General features: G+C 40.6%; 1 protein-coding gene across 1 annotated transcript in view; it reads left to right on the forward strand.

The window, feature by feature from the left end:
- C9H14orf132 (chromosome 9 C14orf132 homolog) overlaps positions 1 to 17755 on the forward strand; it is a 377655-nt gene extending 359900 nt beyond the window's left edge. Inside the window, exon 2 of the mRNA XM_069208256.1 lies at positions 12022 to 17755. Coding sequence (XP_069064357.1) covers positions 12022 to 12246 — 225 coding nt within the window. The 3' untranslated portion in view covers positions 12247 to 17755. The remainder of the gene's footprint in view (positions 1 to 12021) is intronic.
- Positions 17756 to 19117: the final 1362 nt, after the last annotated feature.

The following is a 19117-nucleotide window of genomic DNA, read 5'->3' on the forward strand; positions in this document are numbered from 1 at the left end:
TAGCTCTTAGAGTGTTAAGAGTGAGCCAGTCATCAAACAATCATCATGTGATTCTTCAACTATTTTTATTAAATCACAAAAATGGTGGGAATTGTCATAAATAGATGGATAAATAACCCAAGGATCTCGAAAAAACTTAAAAAGAAAATTGATGTTAAATATTTGTACTTTTAACTTTTAACAATAGTTCTATTTTGCTTTTATTAACGTCAATATTTCAACGTGTGAAAGTTTTAGGCATGTCTGCCTGCCTGCCACTAATCATGACACCAGTTTTGCTGAAGAGCTGTTCACTGAGTGTTTTTGAACATTTCTCACAAACGGGATGATTCTAGGGTGATCAAATGTCCCATTCTCTCTGAAATAGGCCTGCATAAGACAAAATGTAGTAAATGTCATCATCTAGGAGGGACAGTACAAAGTGGCTTGTTCCATCAGGGAATATTTACCCCATTTTGTTCCAAAATGTGTGTTTTGAAGCTGATGCAGGGCATCAAATGTTATTGCTTATTGTCTGTCACAGGACGTGCAGGCCCATTGAATTCAGAAGCTCTGCTCGAAGGCAGGTAAACCTGCTCATCATAGGATGTTTAAAAATAAATGATGCCCTGAGCACCAGGATGGTGACCCTGCCCTGATACTGTGAATGTGAGCAGTGCAGAGGAGCTTTCAAGGGGCAGCATTTGTTGCCATAGCAACTGGAGTGTAAGCGCTACAGTACAAAAGAATGACTTTTAGCAGCATGTTTAACTTTAGTGGTGATAAGTGTTGCCACCTGTAGTGATACTGCTCTGAAAAGCAGGGAAGAGACGATAGCAGCAGGAGACTTCTCTAACGCTGAATTAATGGTCAATCCACCTCTACATACTACATATCTGCAAGCTTTAAAATTAGCTCCCCACCACACTATAAAATTTGTTTGTAGGAATTAAAAGCAGCTGACATACTGTGAAGGGTCAAACATTGCCAGAATAGGGAAATGTCTTCAGTGCCTTTTGGCACTAAAAAGTACAATCTATGAATGGCTTGATCTCGTTTGCAGGCACATCTAGCAAATGGCATGATCTCAACACTTGTAACAATAGTTCAACTCAGATACAGTATACAGTAATAAAACTCTATAGGCTCAATCTCGGCCTTGTCCATAACTTTTGAAGGGCCTAGGAGTCCCATTTATAGAAGATCACTATGCACTATAACACCAAAAAATACACTCATTAGCATGCCTTCCCCATAAACATATTATAATGGCTCAGTGAGCACAACTGTCTCCACACTGCCAAGTGTGAGTACTCTGAGGGTGTAACAAATGCTTTGCACTACTCTCTGATAAGCCTAACTGCTCGCCAACACTACCACAAATAGACCATTAGTCCCATCTACTTTTGCCTCTGTAATACCAATTCCCCACTGGACTCCCTGCACACTGCACTTTATGTGAGAGGAAAAAAAAGAGAGACAGAGAGCTGGAGGGGGGGGGAGAGGATAGGTTCTGGTTGTAGTAACACCCCACACTTTTTGCCTGTTTTTTAGATGCAACTTTGACTAAAGTGCAGTGGGTTCCCTCTAACCAGTTCCTCAGTGCCAGTGTTTCTTCCCTAACACAAGATACTTGGTCACTTAATCACCAAGTGACCAGGCCCTTCAGCCTCCATGCCTCCCTAGTAAATGGTACCCCTGGTACTTAGAGCATGGGTACTGAAGAGGGCCCCTCAGAGCTGCAGCTCAACTTGTGCCACTTTGAAGGACCCAGTACCAACCTGATGCAGGCTGCCATTGCAGGCTGTGTGACAAGGTGCTCCTAAAATTGAAAACACAACATGACATACATCCTGTGTGTCATGTCCCTTAACACTTCATATACAATATGTAACTCACTCCTCTAGCAGGCATTACAGTCCTAAGGCAGGGTGCATTGTATTAGATGCAAGGGGATATCTGCATGAGCAGATATGCCCCTGCTATGTCTTTGTCGATTCTTAGACATAGTAAGTGCAGAGGGAAGCCCTTTTAAATGCATGTGCTGGATGTTCCCAAGCTACATGATGGCTTCCCTGAATCCTAGAATGTTTGGTATCAGATACCTCAGAATATAAACCCTCACTGACCTCAGTGCCCCTTGAAAATCTTCCAACTACTAGTGTGCTGACTGAAAAGTCTTGACCAGTTCAGCCACCACAGATGCATTTCTGGCCCCAAGGTGACAGACAGCACTCTTGAGGGCCTGAGACAAAGCCCTGCACTGGGCAGAGGTGTGACCTCTCCCAGGCAAGATGGACATTCCAGGACGGGAAGCATCAAAGGCATTGCGGCCTTTGAAATGCGACACAGGTCTCTCCTGATGGTGGAGATGACCAACCCTTCCTGTCGTGACTCCACTTTTGGCGGCAGCACAGGTGGGAAAATTAGTTAAATTAGGAGGAGTGGCCACTTTATGCCAGTCCCACCCCTAAGGTAGACCAGCTGAAGTGGACATTACTTTTTTAATTCCTCCATCATGTTTGGAAGGAATTAGGCCACTAGGGTTAGGGTTATGCCCACTTCCCATCAGAAGTGGACATAAGAAGGGAGTAGTCACCCTAAAGGTGGTCAGCACATTGGCTACCACCTGATACTCCCTGAAACACCCGAAAATTGAGTATTTAGATGGCAGCCCTGAACCCTAGAATTCAGATTTCAACAACCTAATAAGAGCTGGGCAAAAAAGGTTTGCACCCGCAGAAGAGGAAAAGAAGAATCAGCTTGCCTGGAACCATCCTATTTCCTGCCTGCCTGATGACCTCTAAGAATCCTGCAGAAAAAAGCCAACTCCAGTCTCCTGTGGGCTCCGAACTTGCCCTGTAACAAGAAACTCCAAAGAAAGGACTCTGCAGATGCTGGAATCCCAGAAACACAAAACAAGAAGTGACCACAGCACCCGACGTCCACGACCCGAGGTGAAGCCAACCGACAGTGCCAACGCAGGTCCCCAACTGCCCAGAAACTGAGCTTAGTCTGGTCTCACCCATCTTGGACTCCTCTGAGATGCCTGCAGCCTTTGCATCCTCCACAAGGATTGTGGAGATAGAACATCTGACAGCTACAGCAACCACAGCACCTGTGACCACTGACCCCAGCTGAGGTGGGTCATCAGTGCCAACAATATCTCCTGTCTCCTAAGAGCTTGAGTCCACTCTGGCTCCACCCCTGCCGGACTCCTCCACAACGCCTACAGCCTCAACATACAGGACCCCCTGACCGCGAGCGCTCCCGTACATGTAAACCTGATACCTAAGGACACCCCTGAATCCATCGCCTCTGGGCACAGGAGAAGAGGACCAAAGGTGCACCTATGTCCCCGAGCTCCCCAAATATACTACCTACCTTGTTGTCCCTGCCTGGATACCTACCCAGAGCTTGCAGCCTGTCTTCACAAGGACAAACTCCCATAGTAAACCACTGGGCACCTGATGCCTTACTGAACCCTGCACACGGCCACCCCAGCGCTGCTCGGAGTGACCTGCTGGTGTGGTTCTGATCAGTGTCCAGTACTTACCTTCACTCCCTGAGATTGGTTTCATAAGTCGTTGTTAACCCTGTCTTTGCTGAACATTGTTTTCCTCTGTAAAATAACATTCAGAGAACTCTGAATACTGCACTGTCTATTTCTGAAACTGAAAAGTCTTTGTGCTTAAAAGTCTACTTACCTGATTAAGAAGTTCTTGGGTTTGAAACATAATAAAATGAATTGTTATTTTTCTAACTTGGTCTCAGATAACTTGGTCTTTATTCTTTGAGTGTGTGTCTCATTTATTGCCTCTGAGTACCACAAATGGAGAATTGTTCCTATCAATGTTTGCCTCTGCAATACCAATTCCCACTGGACTCTCTGCACAGTGTACTTCATGAGAGAGAGAAAGAGCGAGAGAGAGCGAGAGAGAAAGAGAGTTGTTAATGAAAGTGGAACAGCACAATGTAGCTGTGCCTGTGAATCAATATTTCACAAACAACAAGAAGATTGATGACATTGTGGAGAAGCTGCATGTTACTTTCACTCTCTTTAGTAGGTTCTTTGAGGCAAACCTTGTTAGTCTTGACTCAGTTTCTAGTGCATTTATTTATTCATCCTGCTCTCGAGTGGTTACTTGGAGCTCCTGTCCTGCTCCGTGACTGAGGCTGAGCTTCCGGAGGCAGCAGGACGGCTGAGCTTTGCGCAGCATCGGAAGACGCGCTGAAGCAGGGATGAACTCAGGGTGTGACACGGTGAGACTGCAGGGCCGAATTCAGCTGCACAGTGTGGGACGTACGGCAGCCATCGTCCAGGGACCCAGGATTTCGATGTTTTCGGACCAGAGCAGGAGCGGGAGTCGGGAGTCAGAAAGATCATCTAGGGACCATCTGGCAGTCTGACTTGGCTAGGGGCTCATTGCTCTGCCATTGTTTTTGGGCTCTGCATTTTCCACACTTCGCTAAATGGATGAAAGACTGGTGCAAAAAAGAAACTGAAGACTCAAGATAATTACTGAGATAATCAACGTCACAAGTGTGGGGTAGAATTTGGTGTATGCCTGGCTGTGCCTGACTGTGGTATGGGGATGGACTGAGTGTTTTTTCTTCTAGAAGCATATCAACCATATGCCTACAGGATACCATGCTTTAGGTCCCAGACAGCGCTATAGGTGTGGAGAAAGTTGCCTGAGGCATCTGGATGTAGTTAGCAGCTTTCTAGCTTCTCCAGCTTTTGTATCACAACTTCCTAGAGTATTTTGCCAGAGGAGGGAGAGCTAAAGACCACTCTTTTTCCCTTCTTAAAAATAAAAAAAGACTCCTTCTGCTCTGGACATTATTTCTATAATGAAACGTATGACACGTGAATTAGCTTTCAAATCACGTACGTTGGGGAAAGCCCCCCAAAAGTCTGAAAATTTGACCACTGCCATGAGAAATAAAAGACAGGACACCAGTATGCAAGACCATTTGAATAGTAACTCCAGGGACTCGGAAGGGCCTCTAGGCCCGGCGAACATTCCCTCGGCTGTCCCTGGGACCAGCTCGCCAATCAGCCAAGAATAATAGACATTGCAGTACCCCCAGTCTACCAACCCTGTTGTGGTATCTGCCAGCTTGAATACTGATAGCTCAAGCAATGACAAAAATCAAGTAAGCCCTTCAAGTACAAGGGTAGCACCAACTCACTTTCTGGACTAACTTCAAGCGAGGGGCAGTACAAGGATAGACCTGCTTACCCTTTGTTTTCGGCCAGCAGCTCAAGTGCAAAAAGAATAACATGAGAAAGACAAAGGGACAAGCATGATAAACATGACAAACATGATTTAAGGGAGCATACAGGGTGGATCAACAACTCCCAATATATTATTAGGTTCAAACATGGCAAGCATGACAAATATGACTAAAGGGAGCATACAGGGTAGACCAACAACTCCCGATATCCTATTGGACTCTATGTCAGGTGGTCCTCCCCAAGTTCACCTGTCTTGGTATTTTTTGGCACAACCCCCATTCAGGTGTCTCAGGGGTCTCAGGCATCTCTGGCTTTTGTACCTACCTCGGGACTAGCAAAAGAATCAGAGAACGCAACTGAAGTGGAGGCCATGCTTGGTCAAGTTCTGGAAGAACTACGCGCAATTAAACTCTCACAGAAGGAGGCACGTAAAGAAAATCAGCAGTTGAAGCAGTTAAATGCCAATCTAACTCTTCTTTCTATAGGGGTCACTCAAGTGGAACAAAGTGTGTCACACCTCGAGGATGCAAAAAATCGACAAGTGTCAGCAAGATCACAAATTCAGGCTGAACCTGAGGAACTCCAGCTTAAACTCGATGAGCAGGAAAATAGATCTCGACGATCTAATTTAAGGTTTACAGGAGTCCCAGAAGAGACAGAAACAGCATTGTCTGTGACTAAAGTGATCTTTGACCTAATATATAAATGTATCCTTCCCAAGAAGGCTGGGACTAAAGACGATCTTTCCATCATGCCGGCTCATCGAGTCCCTGCAAAGCGTATCACAAATTTCAAATATCCATTTACTATATTGGTTATTTTTGTCGATTACAGGATCAAAGAACAAATACTGTCTAAGGCCAAAGGAGCAAAAAAATTCAATTTTGACAACAGTTTTAGTTTCTGGATCTTTTCTGACATGTTGGTCTCAGCCGCAAGATGATGACACAAATTCATAGGATTGATTGATTCATAGGATTGATTGAAACTGGGGGCCTCAGCAGGCATTGTGCAAACAGCCAAACATAAGGTGTTTCAAAAGGGGCAGGCTTATATCTTTCAAAATGTGCAGCAGGCAAAAGACCTTTTGGACACATTAAGGCAACAATCATAGTGGCTGTGAGCAAACTGTGTGGTTTGGATAGGTAGTTGATATATTATTGCCGCCTCCTAAGGCTTAAGCCCTAGAGTGGCATACCAATGCACTCATTCTTCGGGCTGGAGGGAGGATAGGGAGGGTAGGGCGGGTTACGGGGGCTTGGTGGGTCACTAGGGCGCAATGGGAGGGTGGGGCCAGGATGGGTAAAGCCCCTGTTGATGGACAGGGGAGGGGAGCACTGGGTGGAGATAGAGGAGAAAATGCAGGTGGAATGTAGCCAACTATATCAATTACTCTGGGGTAGAGTATTTGATGGGGATGTGATTAAAAATGCAGATCAGCACAGCTGTCTATGTACAGAAAAAAATACATGAGAATTGCATTCGGTCATATTTGTTCGGTGGGGACAGAGCAGGTGGTGGGGGTATGGCAATTGTTTTGTCGAGCTATATAGGAAGATAAGGGATGGATGAGAAAAGGGTAAATATCGCTTCATGTAATCTGAATGGTGCCAATAACAATGTAAAATTTAAAGCAATACTTAAGTGGTTAAAAGCATCGCAGGTGCAGATAGCCTTATACAAGAAACCCAGTTGAAACTCCATGCAAAACTCCCTAAACTCCCCAACTTTCTTATGCATTCATTTTCTTTGTCGGCCAATGCTGCAGTGAGTGGAGTGGCGGTTTTAATTTCTCTGGACTTTCCGAGGGTGGTGAAAGAGGTCTTTAGGGTTCCACTGGCAAGATGGATAGTACTGACCACAATAGTAGCAAATAAGGAGATTCACTTTGTGAGTTTTTATCTCCCCATTGAGGACGATTTAGGGTCCATACTGGCTTTATATGCATCTTTCTCCTTACCCCAGTACTATTACATCATATGAGGGGATTTTAATATCATACCAAGTATTCAGATAGATACATCACATAGGAACAAACCACAGAATAAACCAAGAGCATCTCAAATGCTTACCAAGTTAGCTCAGGACTTAGCGCTGATAGATGTTTGGCAGGCTGAACATCCTCTGGAAAGGGAATTTACCTGTTTCTCTAAAAGATACAATACTGCCTCAAGGATTGATTACATCTTAATTTCATATGTTTGGTAAGACAATGACAGGCCTACAGGCCAATCCCTTTTCAGATCACTCAGTCCCCTGGGCCAGCATAATGGGACCTAATAGTCAGACAAGCCATCCACACTGGATTTTGCATTAATCTCTTTTAACAGAAGAAGGCTGGATTAGATCCCTCAAAGCATCAGTCACATAATTTTTGAATATGAATAAAGGCTCTACTTCCCTTTTTAATATATGGGAAGGCACCAAAGCCCATATATGAAGTGAGGCAGCTTAATTTAAAGCTTAATTAGGGAAGATGGCTAGGGAAACAAACACTACACTTCAACAAGAGCTTGAACATATGACAAGGCAGCACCAATTAATATGTAATAAGGAGACAGCCTCTTCGCTCGAAAGGGCCCAGACTAGATTAAGAGATTGGTACACTTCTCGTGAAATTCTTAATAGACACACAAGCCTTCAGAAGCAATATGAAGATAGTGAGCATGCAGGGAGATTGATGGCTTTGTCAGTCAGAAAAAATCTAATTCTAATATGATAAAAAACATTTTTGATGTGGAGCAGGGAATAATGGTAAATCAGCCCTAAGAGATAGAGTGAGTCTTTCTCTCCCATTACACAAAGCTCTATTCAGAGACAATGCAAGCAAATTTATCTCAAATTCAACAGTACCTAGACGCAGTTTTACTGCCAGGGTTAGATCAAGAACTACAAGCTGTACTTGTGGCTCCCATTACTCTAGAGGAAGTAAAAGTGGCAATTCGGGGAGCGCCTAATGGGAAGGCACCTGAGGATGATGGTCTTCTGGTGGAAGTCTATAAGATTTTGGAGGGCCAAATAGCTAAAATATTAGTGAATTTATTTAATGAAGTTTTAGAAGGGGGAGAGGTTCCACTTTCATTTTCTACGGTTACAGTGGTTAGTTTTTAAAAAAAAGATAAGCTACTGGAATATCCAGGCTCATATCGTCCGATTAGTCTTCTCAATCAGGATTACAAGTTATTTACAAAGGTTCTAGCAATAAGCTCAGCCCAAGTGGCACAGGGACTTATTCATGAGGATCAATGCGGCTTTCTCCCAGGAAGGCTATTGTCCTCGAATACTAATTTCTTGGTACAGGCAATTGACTATTTCTCCCAAAATAAGCATGCAGCAGCAATTAAAATGCTTGATGCCGAGAAGGCATTCGATTTGGTTCAACTGGAAGTTTTGTTTATGACTCTAGAAAGGTTTGGGTTTCCAGGGAACTTTATTCAGACATTACTTAATCTCTATTCGGGAGCTCACGCTAAGGTTCTAATAAATGCACAAATAGAAGGTTTAGTACATATAGCACAAGGCACGTGACAAGGCTGTCCTCTTTCCTCAGTACTTTTTGCACTCTTCATCGAACCATTGTCAGCAGCAATCCGGCAAGACAAACATATATATCCCCCACTTCCTCAAGCACCTAAACTTAAATTATTTGCAGATGATATGATTTTATATCTTCGTGTAGATTCACGTAATATTGCCAGAGCACTCTCAAAGATTGCGATCTTTTTGGACCTGGGCGGATATAGAATTAACCACTCTAAGTCAGAAGCTCTTTTGTATAATGCTGAGAAAATAGTTCTACCAATGGACATTCGGGTCCAATCCTCAACCTCTATTCCCATTAGATACTGAGAGATATTTGTGTCCAACAGCTTTTCAGATCTCTTACGGTTAAACTATATACCCACTCTTAAGAAAACACAAGGTCTATTACAGAAATGGCAAGCATCTCCTCTGACGATAATAGAGTGGGTGGCATTGGTCACAATGATAATCCTTCCTTTGATGTTATTTATTTTCTCAAGCATAATCTTGAGTGTTCCTCAAAAGTTCTTTCGGGAAATTGATTTGCTGACTAGACAGTTTATATGGGCAAATAAGAAACCTTGTCTGCAGCTAGGGAAGGTAGCTCTTTCAGTGGAAGAAGGGGGGCTAGCACTCCCCAATATTAAAACTTACTATGAGGCATCCTTTTTGGATTGGGCTTCCAAGACCACATTATTGCCAACCACTAGCTTTTATCTTAACCATATGTTAGATGTGAGTGGCTTACAGCTTCCTCGATTCCTTAAACAACCTTGCCTTCTGAAACATGTGAGATACAAACTTCCGGGAATGATTCAAGCCAGTATGTTGTCGATACAGGTAAAATACCAAAGCTGTAGGGTCGACCAATCAATTAGACTTCGGGATTCCTGGATGCTGGGTCTAGAGCTTAATCATGGATATGTACAGAAATGAGAAGAGGGGGGTTCGGGGGCTTTGCTGATTTTTCAGTAGGGGATCATATTAAAACATGGACGCAATGCCTTGCTGAGAGAGACATTATTTTGGATGATCTTAGGTTTTCCTATTATCAAATCCAGCATTTTCTGGAAAACAATGGAGAGAACAACAGAAAGCTCTAGCTCTACCATTGGTCAGACCTATTTTAGGAACCTACTCGGCATAGGCAACTGGTATAGGAGGCTCTATACAGGGCATACATCGGACATAATCGCTCAAGTTTTAATTGAAGTAAAAAACCTCACTGGATACAAAATAGAAACACAGCAATGGAAAATTCACAACAACTTAACATATAAAGCACTCAGGGGGCCAAATTGTTTAAAAAATGAATTTTATTCTAAATGGCTTCTCTACTATACTCCAGCTAGATTAAAGGAAATGTACCCTGAGGTATCGGGCTCTTGTCCACTCTGTCAGGCGCTTCAGGGGGATTGGCTTCATATAAGTTTTACATGCAAACACCTGGCAATATTTTGTGAGAAAATATTTCAGAGGATTAGTGTTTTTATATCCTATAAACTGGTTCCAAATCCGCTGGAGGCATTATTTGGTATCTCGCAACATTCTGGTTTACCTATTTGTTCCAAGCAAATTATATTTGTTGCTACTTTAATTGCTAAGTCACTGATTCTTCAGGATTGGAAATCACCAATACCCCTGTCTGTACAGCATGAAAAGCAAAGATGGAAATGGTGTGGGAAAGAGAAAAGATATATGCTCAACAGGTGGAAGCCTTGCGCAGATTTGAGGGCATATGGGGAGAGTGAAAGTATAACAGATTATTTGATTATGGATTTCACGTTTAAGATATGATCGGAGCTCAAATGTATTTATGTGATGTAGTGCAATTGCACCTGCAGCAAAAAAAATCTTGTTATCTTTCTTGGAGCTCTTCTGTGCAGAATTCAGGTAATTTGTGACACAGCTGTACCTTAATGGCATACTGTATCTCACTATTTGAAGTCAAAGCAAGACTGCACAAGGAGCGTAGGCGGCAATCTGATAAAATGCAGAGAAGGGTAGGTAGACTATTTTGAAATAAACCCACTGGGTGCACTGAACAGACATTGGTTATTTGAAGAGTGAAAGTTTGCTCACCCAAATAAGTAAAATAGCAGTTGGAAATGTTGAGTTATCAAACCATGGTTACGGTTAAAATTATTTTTGTACCGAACATTGTTACACAGAAATATAATTTCAGTGTTGCAAGCTATTTTACGTACAGTGGCAGCCGCCTCAAATCTCAAGAGGGAGAGGGGGAAATTAAAACAAAAAAAACCTTACCTCTACTGCTGCTGCCTTACTTTCTCACTCCTGATGGTGTCCCAGTATTCATACATAGCATGAGAGCAGCACCAGGATTGCCCGAGTGGCTTGGTTTGCTGCTCAGACAGTGCATGAGAGTATTTGCTGTTTCTCTAACCCGGCTGTGCAACATAGCTGGGTTGGAGAAACCTAAGTGCACCTGTTAGTTTGGCTTGCCTAAGACAGCCGGCCAAATTTACATGTGCACTTAAGGACACTCCACTCCTCCCCCTCCCATGGCCCAGCCCTGCCCTACCATGCAAATGCTTGCTCAACCAGCAGCTGAAAAATAAAATGATAATACAATGTTGTTTAATTTTTCAGCTGCTGGCTATTAGCCAGTGGGGCAACGCTCCTCCGCTATTGCGCAGAAGCTGCAGCTTTTTACATACGTGTTCTGAGTTTGAAATGTTGGTGGTTTAAGCACAGCATCAATAAACACTACTTCTCACAAAAACAGCTGCACTCATACAATCTGTGTTATGACAAAGGTTTGCTTGCAATCGTCCAGGCAACAATGATGCTGAGGAGAAAATGCTACTGAGTTATTCATCCAGAAAACAAAACTGTAAAATCCTAGAGTCCAATACTTCAGTGGTCTGGAGAGCTTTAAAGCCATTATTCTTAAACATGCTCTACGCTTGATACACTCTCTCTCTCTCTCTCTCTCTCTCTCTCTCTCTCTCTCTCTCTCTCTCTCTCTCTCTCTCTCTCTCACACAGTATTGCTCCTTCATTCTTTCCTCTCTCACTTTCAATTATATTTACCTTCAAATCGAAATGGGGCAGACTGGGCTTGCTTTTGGCTCCAGCCTCCATGAGGACTTTGAGATTAGCCAGAGCCAGGTACCTGGCTTGAAACAGGATTGAGTCTTCAGTGAATTAGTGTTATGCAGCATTAACATCTCTGCCTTGTGCAAACGTTAATTGAATATTCATGATATGTTGTCAGAAAATATATAATGCCTAATGTTTAACTCTTCTTTACAGCTTCCTGTCTTGGGAGGAGCATTCATGGATTCTCCAAATGAAGAATTCGGCACGGATTACTCGCTTTTCAACTCATCGGCCAACGTTCATGCCGCAGCTTCAGCTCCCAGTCCACCGGAAGAGACAACCCATTCCTCGAATGATGCTATATTGCTATGGATTGCCATAATAGCCACCATTGGGAACATTGTGGTGGTTGGCGTGGTGTACGCCTTTACTTTCTAAGACAACTGTGAACTGAGAACACTGCTGACATGCCGAAACCGGCAGCCTGTGTTGTTTTGCTGAGGACTGTTGCTGCCACCAATCAGCAAGCCATTAACTTACAAAAACTGCCATCAAAACAATAAAATTGTTAGCAAAATATATATAGCTAATGGTGGCTGTGTACAGGTAACTGCTCTGTATAATCCTTTAGTAGCATAAGTGAAGCATTTAATGTATCAATGTATTTGTAAAATCATTGGCCAAGTCAATAGGGTATAAGAACTTTGAATTCAGTTTATAGAAGATGTGCCTGTTTTAAACTGGTTTTGGGAACCAGACATTCAAGTTCTGGATTACATTTTCTGGATCAGTGCTTTGAAAATGCAGATGCTTGTTTTATCTTGTTTTGACCTCCGGCTAACAAGATCCCTAGCTGTATTATTTGTAAAAGGAGAGGACTACTTCCCCAGACTACTTGTAAAGATCTTGATGGCACCTCAGCGTCGAGGTAAGATGGGAGCTAACGTGGCAAAGATCGACCCGTTGACAAGAACATGACAATGTCAGCACTGCAGTTGAGTAGAGGATATATTAGGCCTACAAGATCAAAGGTACAGGGTTTTCAGAAATGGTATGTTCCAGGCACAGTATGCTCATCTCACTGCTATGCCGAATTTTTCAGCAAGAAGCCATAAATATCACGCTAATTGCATATTGTGTCCAAGGGCTCGGAAAGCAGCTGCAGGAAGCTGTAACACAAGATTATTCAGGAGCTTAATTTCTAATCTGCCAAATTGAAATCCATTATTAAAAGGATTGGTACAGGACATGCAGAGTAGCAGCGTGTGTGCTCCAGTTCTAGTTACTGTGCTTGGTCTTATTGAATGTAGAATTGGAGAAGGCAAGATATGCTTAAATAAATGTGTTCATTAATTTACCTTCAGACGAAACAAAGGAAAACTCAACTCAAGTGGAGTCTGGTTCCACAGCGAGGCGATACTTGGTGCCGTTTAAGGGGAATGAAAAGGTGATATCAGTTCAATGAAGCCATGTCACATAAAGGTCCACCTCACGTGCTGGAGAGGAAATGCGGGTGGGCAAGAAGGAACCTCCCATGCAGAGGAAAAGACTTAACTATGGCTACATGGATGAATGGAAAATGCCATTATTGACCTGAAAAGCAAAGGTGGGTTCGGCTTCCTGGGAGAAAACCTGTGTAAACAGCTGGATTACCTATGTGTCTGAGGCAAATAGAGGAACCACTTTAAAAATGTTTACAACAACAACAAGATTAAGAAGTTCACTACCTGGAGGTAGCATGATAAAACTACGCAGTTCCTCCCAGTAAAGTGTGGTTGTGTCATCTTTATATCAGAATTATATTGTTGGTAAAACATTTTGGTCCCAATTCATACATTCTTGCCAGACATAGACCTGATTTACAGAGGAAAAGTCGGAACTTGCACATGAATAGTTTATATCTGATTCAATTCACGAAAAAGCCAGCTAATCTAATCATCTTCATACATATTAAGTACACAAATAGATCAGTACTTATTTTAGACTAGTGGACATCCTTGAGGAGTGATCACGAAAGTCCTATGTGTAAATAAGGTAAACACCCACGTAGTCTGAATTTAGCAGATATTCCCAAACATAATGCATTTCATTTTTGACAGTAATCATTACTTTAAAAAACCCAGAAAGCTTCAAGCGTAAGTGCTGAACCAAGTGCTCAACCAAGTGAAATCCTAGGGTTGGTACAGGAAGGAGAGACTTTTAAGAGAAACTTTTCTTTAAGGAAAAGAAAATGCCTACTAATACTAAGAAGGGAAACTAAAGACATTTAATAGCCCCACATATATTTAGTCTACTTAGGTCATAATAGACCCATATATTACTAGGAACCAGGCACAAGTGACATTCTTTGTGAGTTCTTATTTACAATCACACCATGCGCAAATGACCAGTGTGTAGGTCAGATGTATTTATGAATTATCCAAAAACTTCTAAAACATTCTTTTGCTTCATTGCAAAATAGACATATTGCACTTTTCAAAGCCTTTATGTGAACAAGGAACCTGTTGCTTTTTATTTTGTAACAATACCAATGATAGAATGATTATACATTTATTTTATGACCCCACCAAAAATACATTGCACTGAAAAGAAATGGGAGAATGTGTCACAATGAATAACAAATTGCACCTTTTGGTATTCTATATCTTGCCTCCAGTTTAATGAAATAAGCTATAAGAGAAATCTGATTAAGGCCTGTCAACAAGGTATCTCAACATAGTTGGCATACTTACCATGACACTTTGCAAGTTTTAGTTGAAGACCACCTGAAATTGATGTTTTATAAAGTAAGGCAAATGGAAAAACCATGGCAATTTGCCCCCGTAGGATCATTTTTGAAGAAAGGAATTTCTGATATGTTTACAAACACGCCAGAAGAATATTTTTACAGTTTGATATGAACCCAAAAAAAGATATAGCACTTATTAGGTTATATTGTATGTGTATATATTTGTATACAAACCCATTGTAAATCTAGCTCATATATTTACTTATTCTCTAGTGATTAAACTATATTTGCCTTCAATAAATTGTTTTTATCTGAACTACTATTAACCACTGGTTACACTAGAGTAAAAAAAGAAATTGTAATGCCTTCTGCAAGCCAAATGTCCTGTAACAATCATTAGTTTAATCCACCTGGCTATTCATTACCTAATATAGCATCACAAGGCTCAGTCTGAAACACCAACATCTTGGAGAAACAATACACAGTGCTCTTCAGTGTGCCCCAACATGGCAAATCTATTGTTGTATTTACAATGCATATCTATGCTATGTGGAGAATTCGCTTCACAGTAACTTGTGATACTATCCGATTTGTGAGAAAAGCCATTGGAAATTGTGATCTGCTGCCATGTGGAAGTTATGTTGTGTTTTTCCAATATTACAGAATTTCGACCGCAATCAAAATAGTTTGATCAACATTTGAACAATTCAGAGTTTAGGGTTTTCTGCCCAAAAGACTTACATACGGATCATACACTATTTGGACATTACTAAAAAAAACTAGTTCCCCTGAAAAATCTGAAATTGTCATCAGAGAAAAATGAGTTATTCTTCTATGGAAACTTCTGGGTAGCCCAGGACATTTGAGAATGCTGCCCGTGGTAGTGAGAAACTAGCCACGTTCTAGAAATAATGAGTATTTATAGATAGCTCTTTGCGTCAGTGAATAGAATAAACAATGAAAACAAAATCATTGTCAGGCCTTCCTCAACAGGTTTGAATGTCTTACCAACAACATTTGTTCATAACTAAAAACAAAAAGAAATGCGCTAATTTTGCAAATGTATTTATTTTGTCACCTTTGATCTTTAGTTTTCTGTGTGAGTAAACTGTGGAAGCATTAAAGCAGTAATGTTTGTAGCTTTTCCTAAAAATATCAGGTAGGGCATTTGGTGCCATTTCACACCATAAAGACTTTATAGAGTGCAAACATGTTGCCTAGAAAGCAAGATATTGCAGTGTAGTCTACAAATCCAAGGACCTAATGTTGAAATTTAGGAGCAAAAGAGTTCATTTTGAGTATGACTGATATGACGAACAACCAAAATGAAAGAACTTTATGTATACAAGATTTTAGTGGAGACAGACAGAGAGCACCCTTTCTAAGCTATTTTCCTTCTAATAAACCGCACAGTAGGGTGCCCCATTTACTAGTGCAATATTTAATAATTTCAGCCATGTATTCATAAATACCACGTACCCTTATCATTAAACTTACTTTTAAGAAGCTGTGTACTTGCTCAATATGAAAAAGTCTCAATATATAGTCTTTTTAAAACCTGGAGGAAACAATGTAAAAAATAAAGTTTTCTAACCAAAAATGTTCAGCTAAAGCTAACTTAGGCAATGAGTCTCTTAGAGCATTGGAGGTATGTGTCAAGTGATGCCAGTAGCCAGGGAAACTTGAAAGCATTATTTTTAGTGGTTTCTTGTGGGCAGAACTTCACTACATATGAAAGAGAAAGAATATCTTTTTTTTGAGTAAGCAAACTTTAAACAGTCCCATTGCACTGTATAGACAGTATACGATCCCTATGCCATTCCTTTTCAAACATGAGATACATTTATGATTTCCTCCGTTTCTGTTAGTAGGTTCAAAACTGTGAGCTTGTAAATGACGTCATACTTATCCAAATAACTATAGCGTTCACCAATGAATATTCTGAAATTTGTGATTGCTAATTTTCCGATTGTTGTTATATCTCTGTCAATTTTTTTTTTGATCTGTTGAATGCATAGGAGTATTTTGAAACAATCCAGCAGCGTGTTGTTTTCTTTCAATCAAAAGGCAGAAAAAATTAGTAAGAGAAAAATCTGAAAAAACTGTTGAAATTGTCTGACCAACTGAAATGGAGAACACTAATTGCGGACGTTTAGATGCTCATGGTCTGCCATTCTTGTTTCAGGATAGCTGGCCTAATGAGAGTGACCATATATGTGTAAATATATATATTATTTAAAATTAGATTATTTTTTGGACTGGATTTCTTTTCAAGTCATGGAGCTCATTTTTCGATCAATACTGTTTAAAAGCATTTTGGCTCTGGCATATCATGGTAGAATGCATACACAAAGTTGTTTTGATTACGAATCCTGCATAAATGAGTGGTCTACGTGTGAAAACACGGCATGGCCACCATATCTTAATTCTTCATGACCAAAATACTGAAGAGCAAATTCTTGTGGGAGAGGGTTTAGAGCAGTCTTCAGGCTGTTTTCTGAGGAGTCTTGATAGCTTTCCTGCTTTCAACATTCAAATGAATTTGCTGATAATAAAGAATCATGTTGTAAATACTGTAAAAACATTAATAGTTTTGGTGATTCCGTCAATATGTATCATATTTCAATATTGCTAGGCTGTGTAGTAATATACTGCACTTGCATTTTTTAAAGAATAAGCCCTACTATCTCTTTGATCATCATCAAGTAATCGTAATAGAACTCCCATAAGTGTTTTCCTATATACTGCAATGCTTTATTACATCACAGGAGTAAAGGATCCTTTGTTAACGCAGCATTTTGAAATTTAAACTTTGAGCGATACATTCCAGAAATTTAATATTCAGCTTTTTTGATTCTTTCCAAGAAATGCGTACTGTTTTATATTGAAAGGATTGGTAACAGAATCTCTATTCTTGTAATTATTTGCACTTTGGTTAACGAAACTTTGTGTAGAGAAAGTATTTTCTTGAAGAAGTAATTTGTGGGATAGTTTCTTTTTGTAAATGGCTCAATAATGTATGAATATTGCTTGGTGCAAAAGCAATCTTTCCTTTTCAGCGCTTTTCTTCTTGACCAGTGTATCAACCAACTTCACTGTACATGCAATTTCCAGTGTATTCTTGTACTAATGAAATTAAAAAGTGTTAAACGTCCAAATTTTGTCCGATTTTTTTCGAGTTAAATGACTATGACATTTAACTATATTAGTTTAATTCACAGAAAAGACCGGATTGCTAAGAAGCATGAACTCCTGAGGGATATGCTAATATTTTCTGTTTCTTAAAAATATTTTTATATCCAGTTTAGACAAACCATATAAACCATGCATAAACAATCACAAAAGAGAAAATAAAATTATTTTTAGCAACATTGGTAACATTGAGTATTGTTGCAAAACCGTATGAATAAATTTACTGAAAGGCAGCACTGCACCTTCAAGATTCATCTCCCATTGTAAACACTGGATCCTTACAACAATGTGCTAGATGCTTCAGATTTAAAAATAAAGTGTGTGCAGATATATTTCTGTATATTATCTGTACATCATTCATATCCTCAGTTCTTCCTTCTGACCAATGTGGAGCAAAATATATACCTACAGTCTAGCATGAATACAAAGAATTATGGATTGATTTGACTTTATAAAGCACACAAATAAGCCAAACAAGGGTCTCAGAACTAATTTACAGCAGAACTACATAGAACATAAATGAGTCTTGAGTAGTTTATGGAATGAGGAAAGACACTTTTTGGAACAAATAGACAAAGGGAGATCATTCTGTGCTTGAGAGGTGACCAACAGAAAGGACCTGCTACCAAAGCAAGCTTTCTTGAATTAGGGAAAGCTGATTAAATGAAGAGTGCTAACATTTAGATGTCCCCCAGGTGGGTTGAAAGAGAAAGGAGAGACCATGTGGCTATCAGGGTGATGCCTATATAGGGGGTTATTCTAACTTTGGAGGAGTGTTAATCCGCCCCAAAAGTGACGGTAAAGTGACGGATATACCACCAGCCGTATTACGAGTTCCATAGGATATAATGGACTCGTAATACGGCTGGTGGTAAATCCGTCACTTTTCTGTCACTTTTGGGACGGATTAACACCTCCTCCAAAGTTAGGATAACCCCCATAGAGTCCTATGACAGAAAAAGATAATGAAAAGATAATGTTCATGTATGGATAGCCGGTGAAGGGAAGAGATATGGGCAGAGATAGTAGCTCTCCTGCTCAACACTAGGATAAGATGGGCTGCACCATTTTGAATAAGCTACAACTTGTACAGAAAGTAGATGTAGCAATAGTCAAAATTAGAGATGATCACTGCTATGACCAGGATTTTCCTGGAGCAGCGAGGAAGTTGCAGAATGAGTTCCCTAATAAACTTGAACATAAATAACAGTTATAGATAAGTTTATGAGGTGAGTTTCAAAAGTGAACTTGTTGTCAAAGGTTACCCTAAGTTTCAGAGCACTGGAAGAGGGTATAGGAAGAGAAAACAATCAAGTCATCAATTGGAGGACCAAAAAAAGGGCTTTCCAAATACAAGGAACTCCATCCTATTTGCTTTAAACCTGAGAC

This window comes from Pleurodeles waltl, chromosome 9 (genome assembly GCF_031143425.1).
Source record: "Pleurodeles waltl isolate 20211129_DDA chromosome 9, aPleWal1.hap1.20221129, whole genome shotgun sequence".
NCBI lineage: Eukaryota > Metazoa > Chordata > Amphibia > Caudata > Salamandridae > Pleurodeles > Pleurodeles waltl.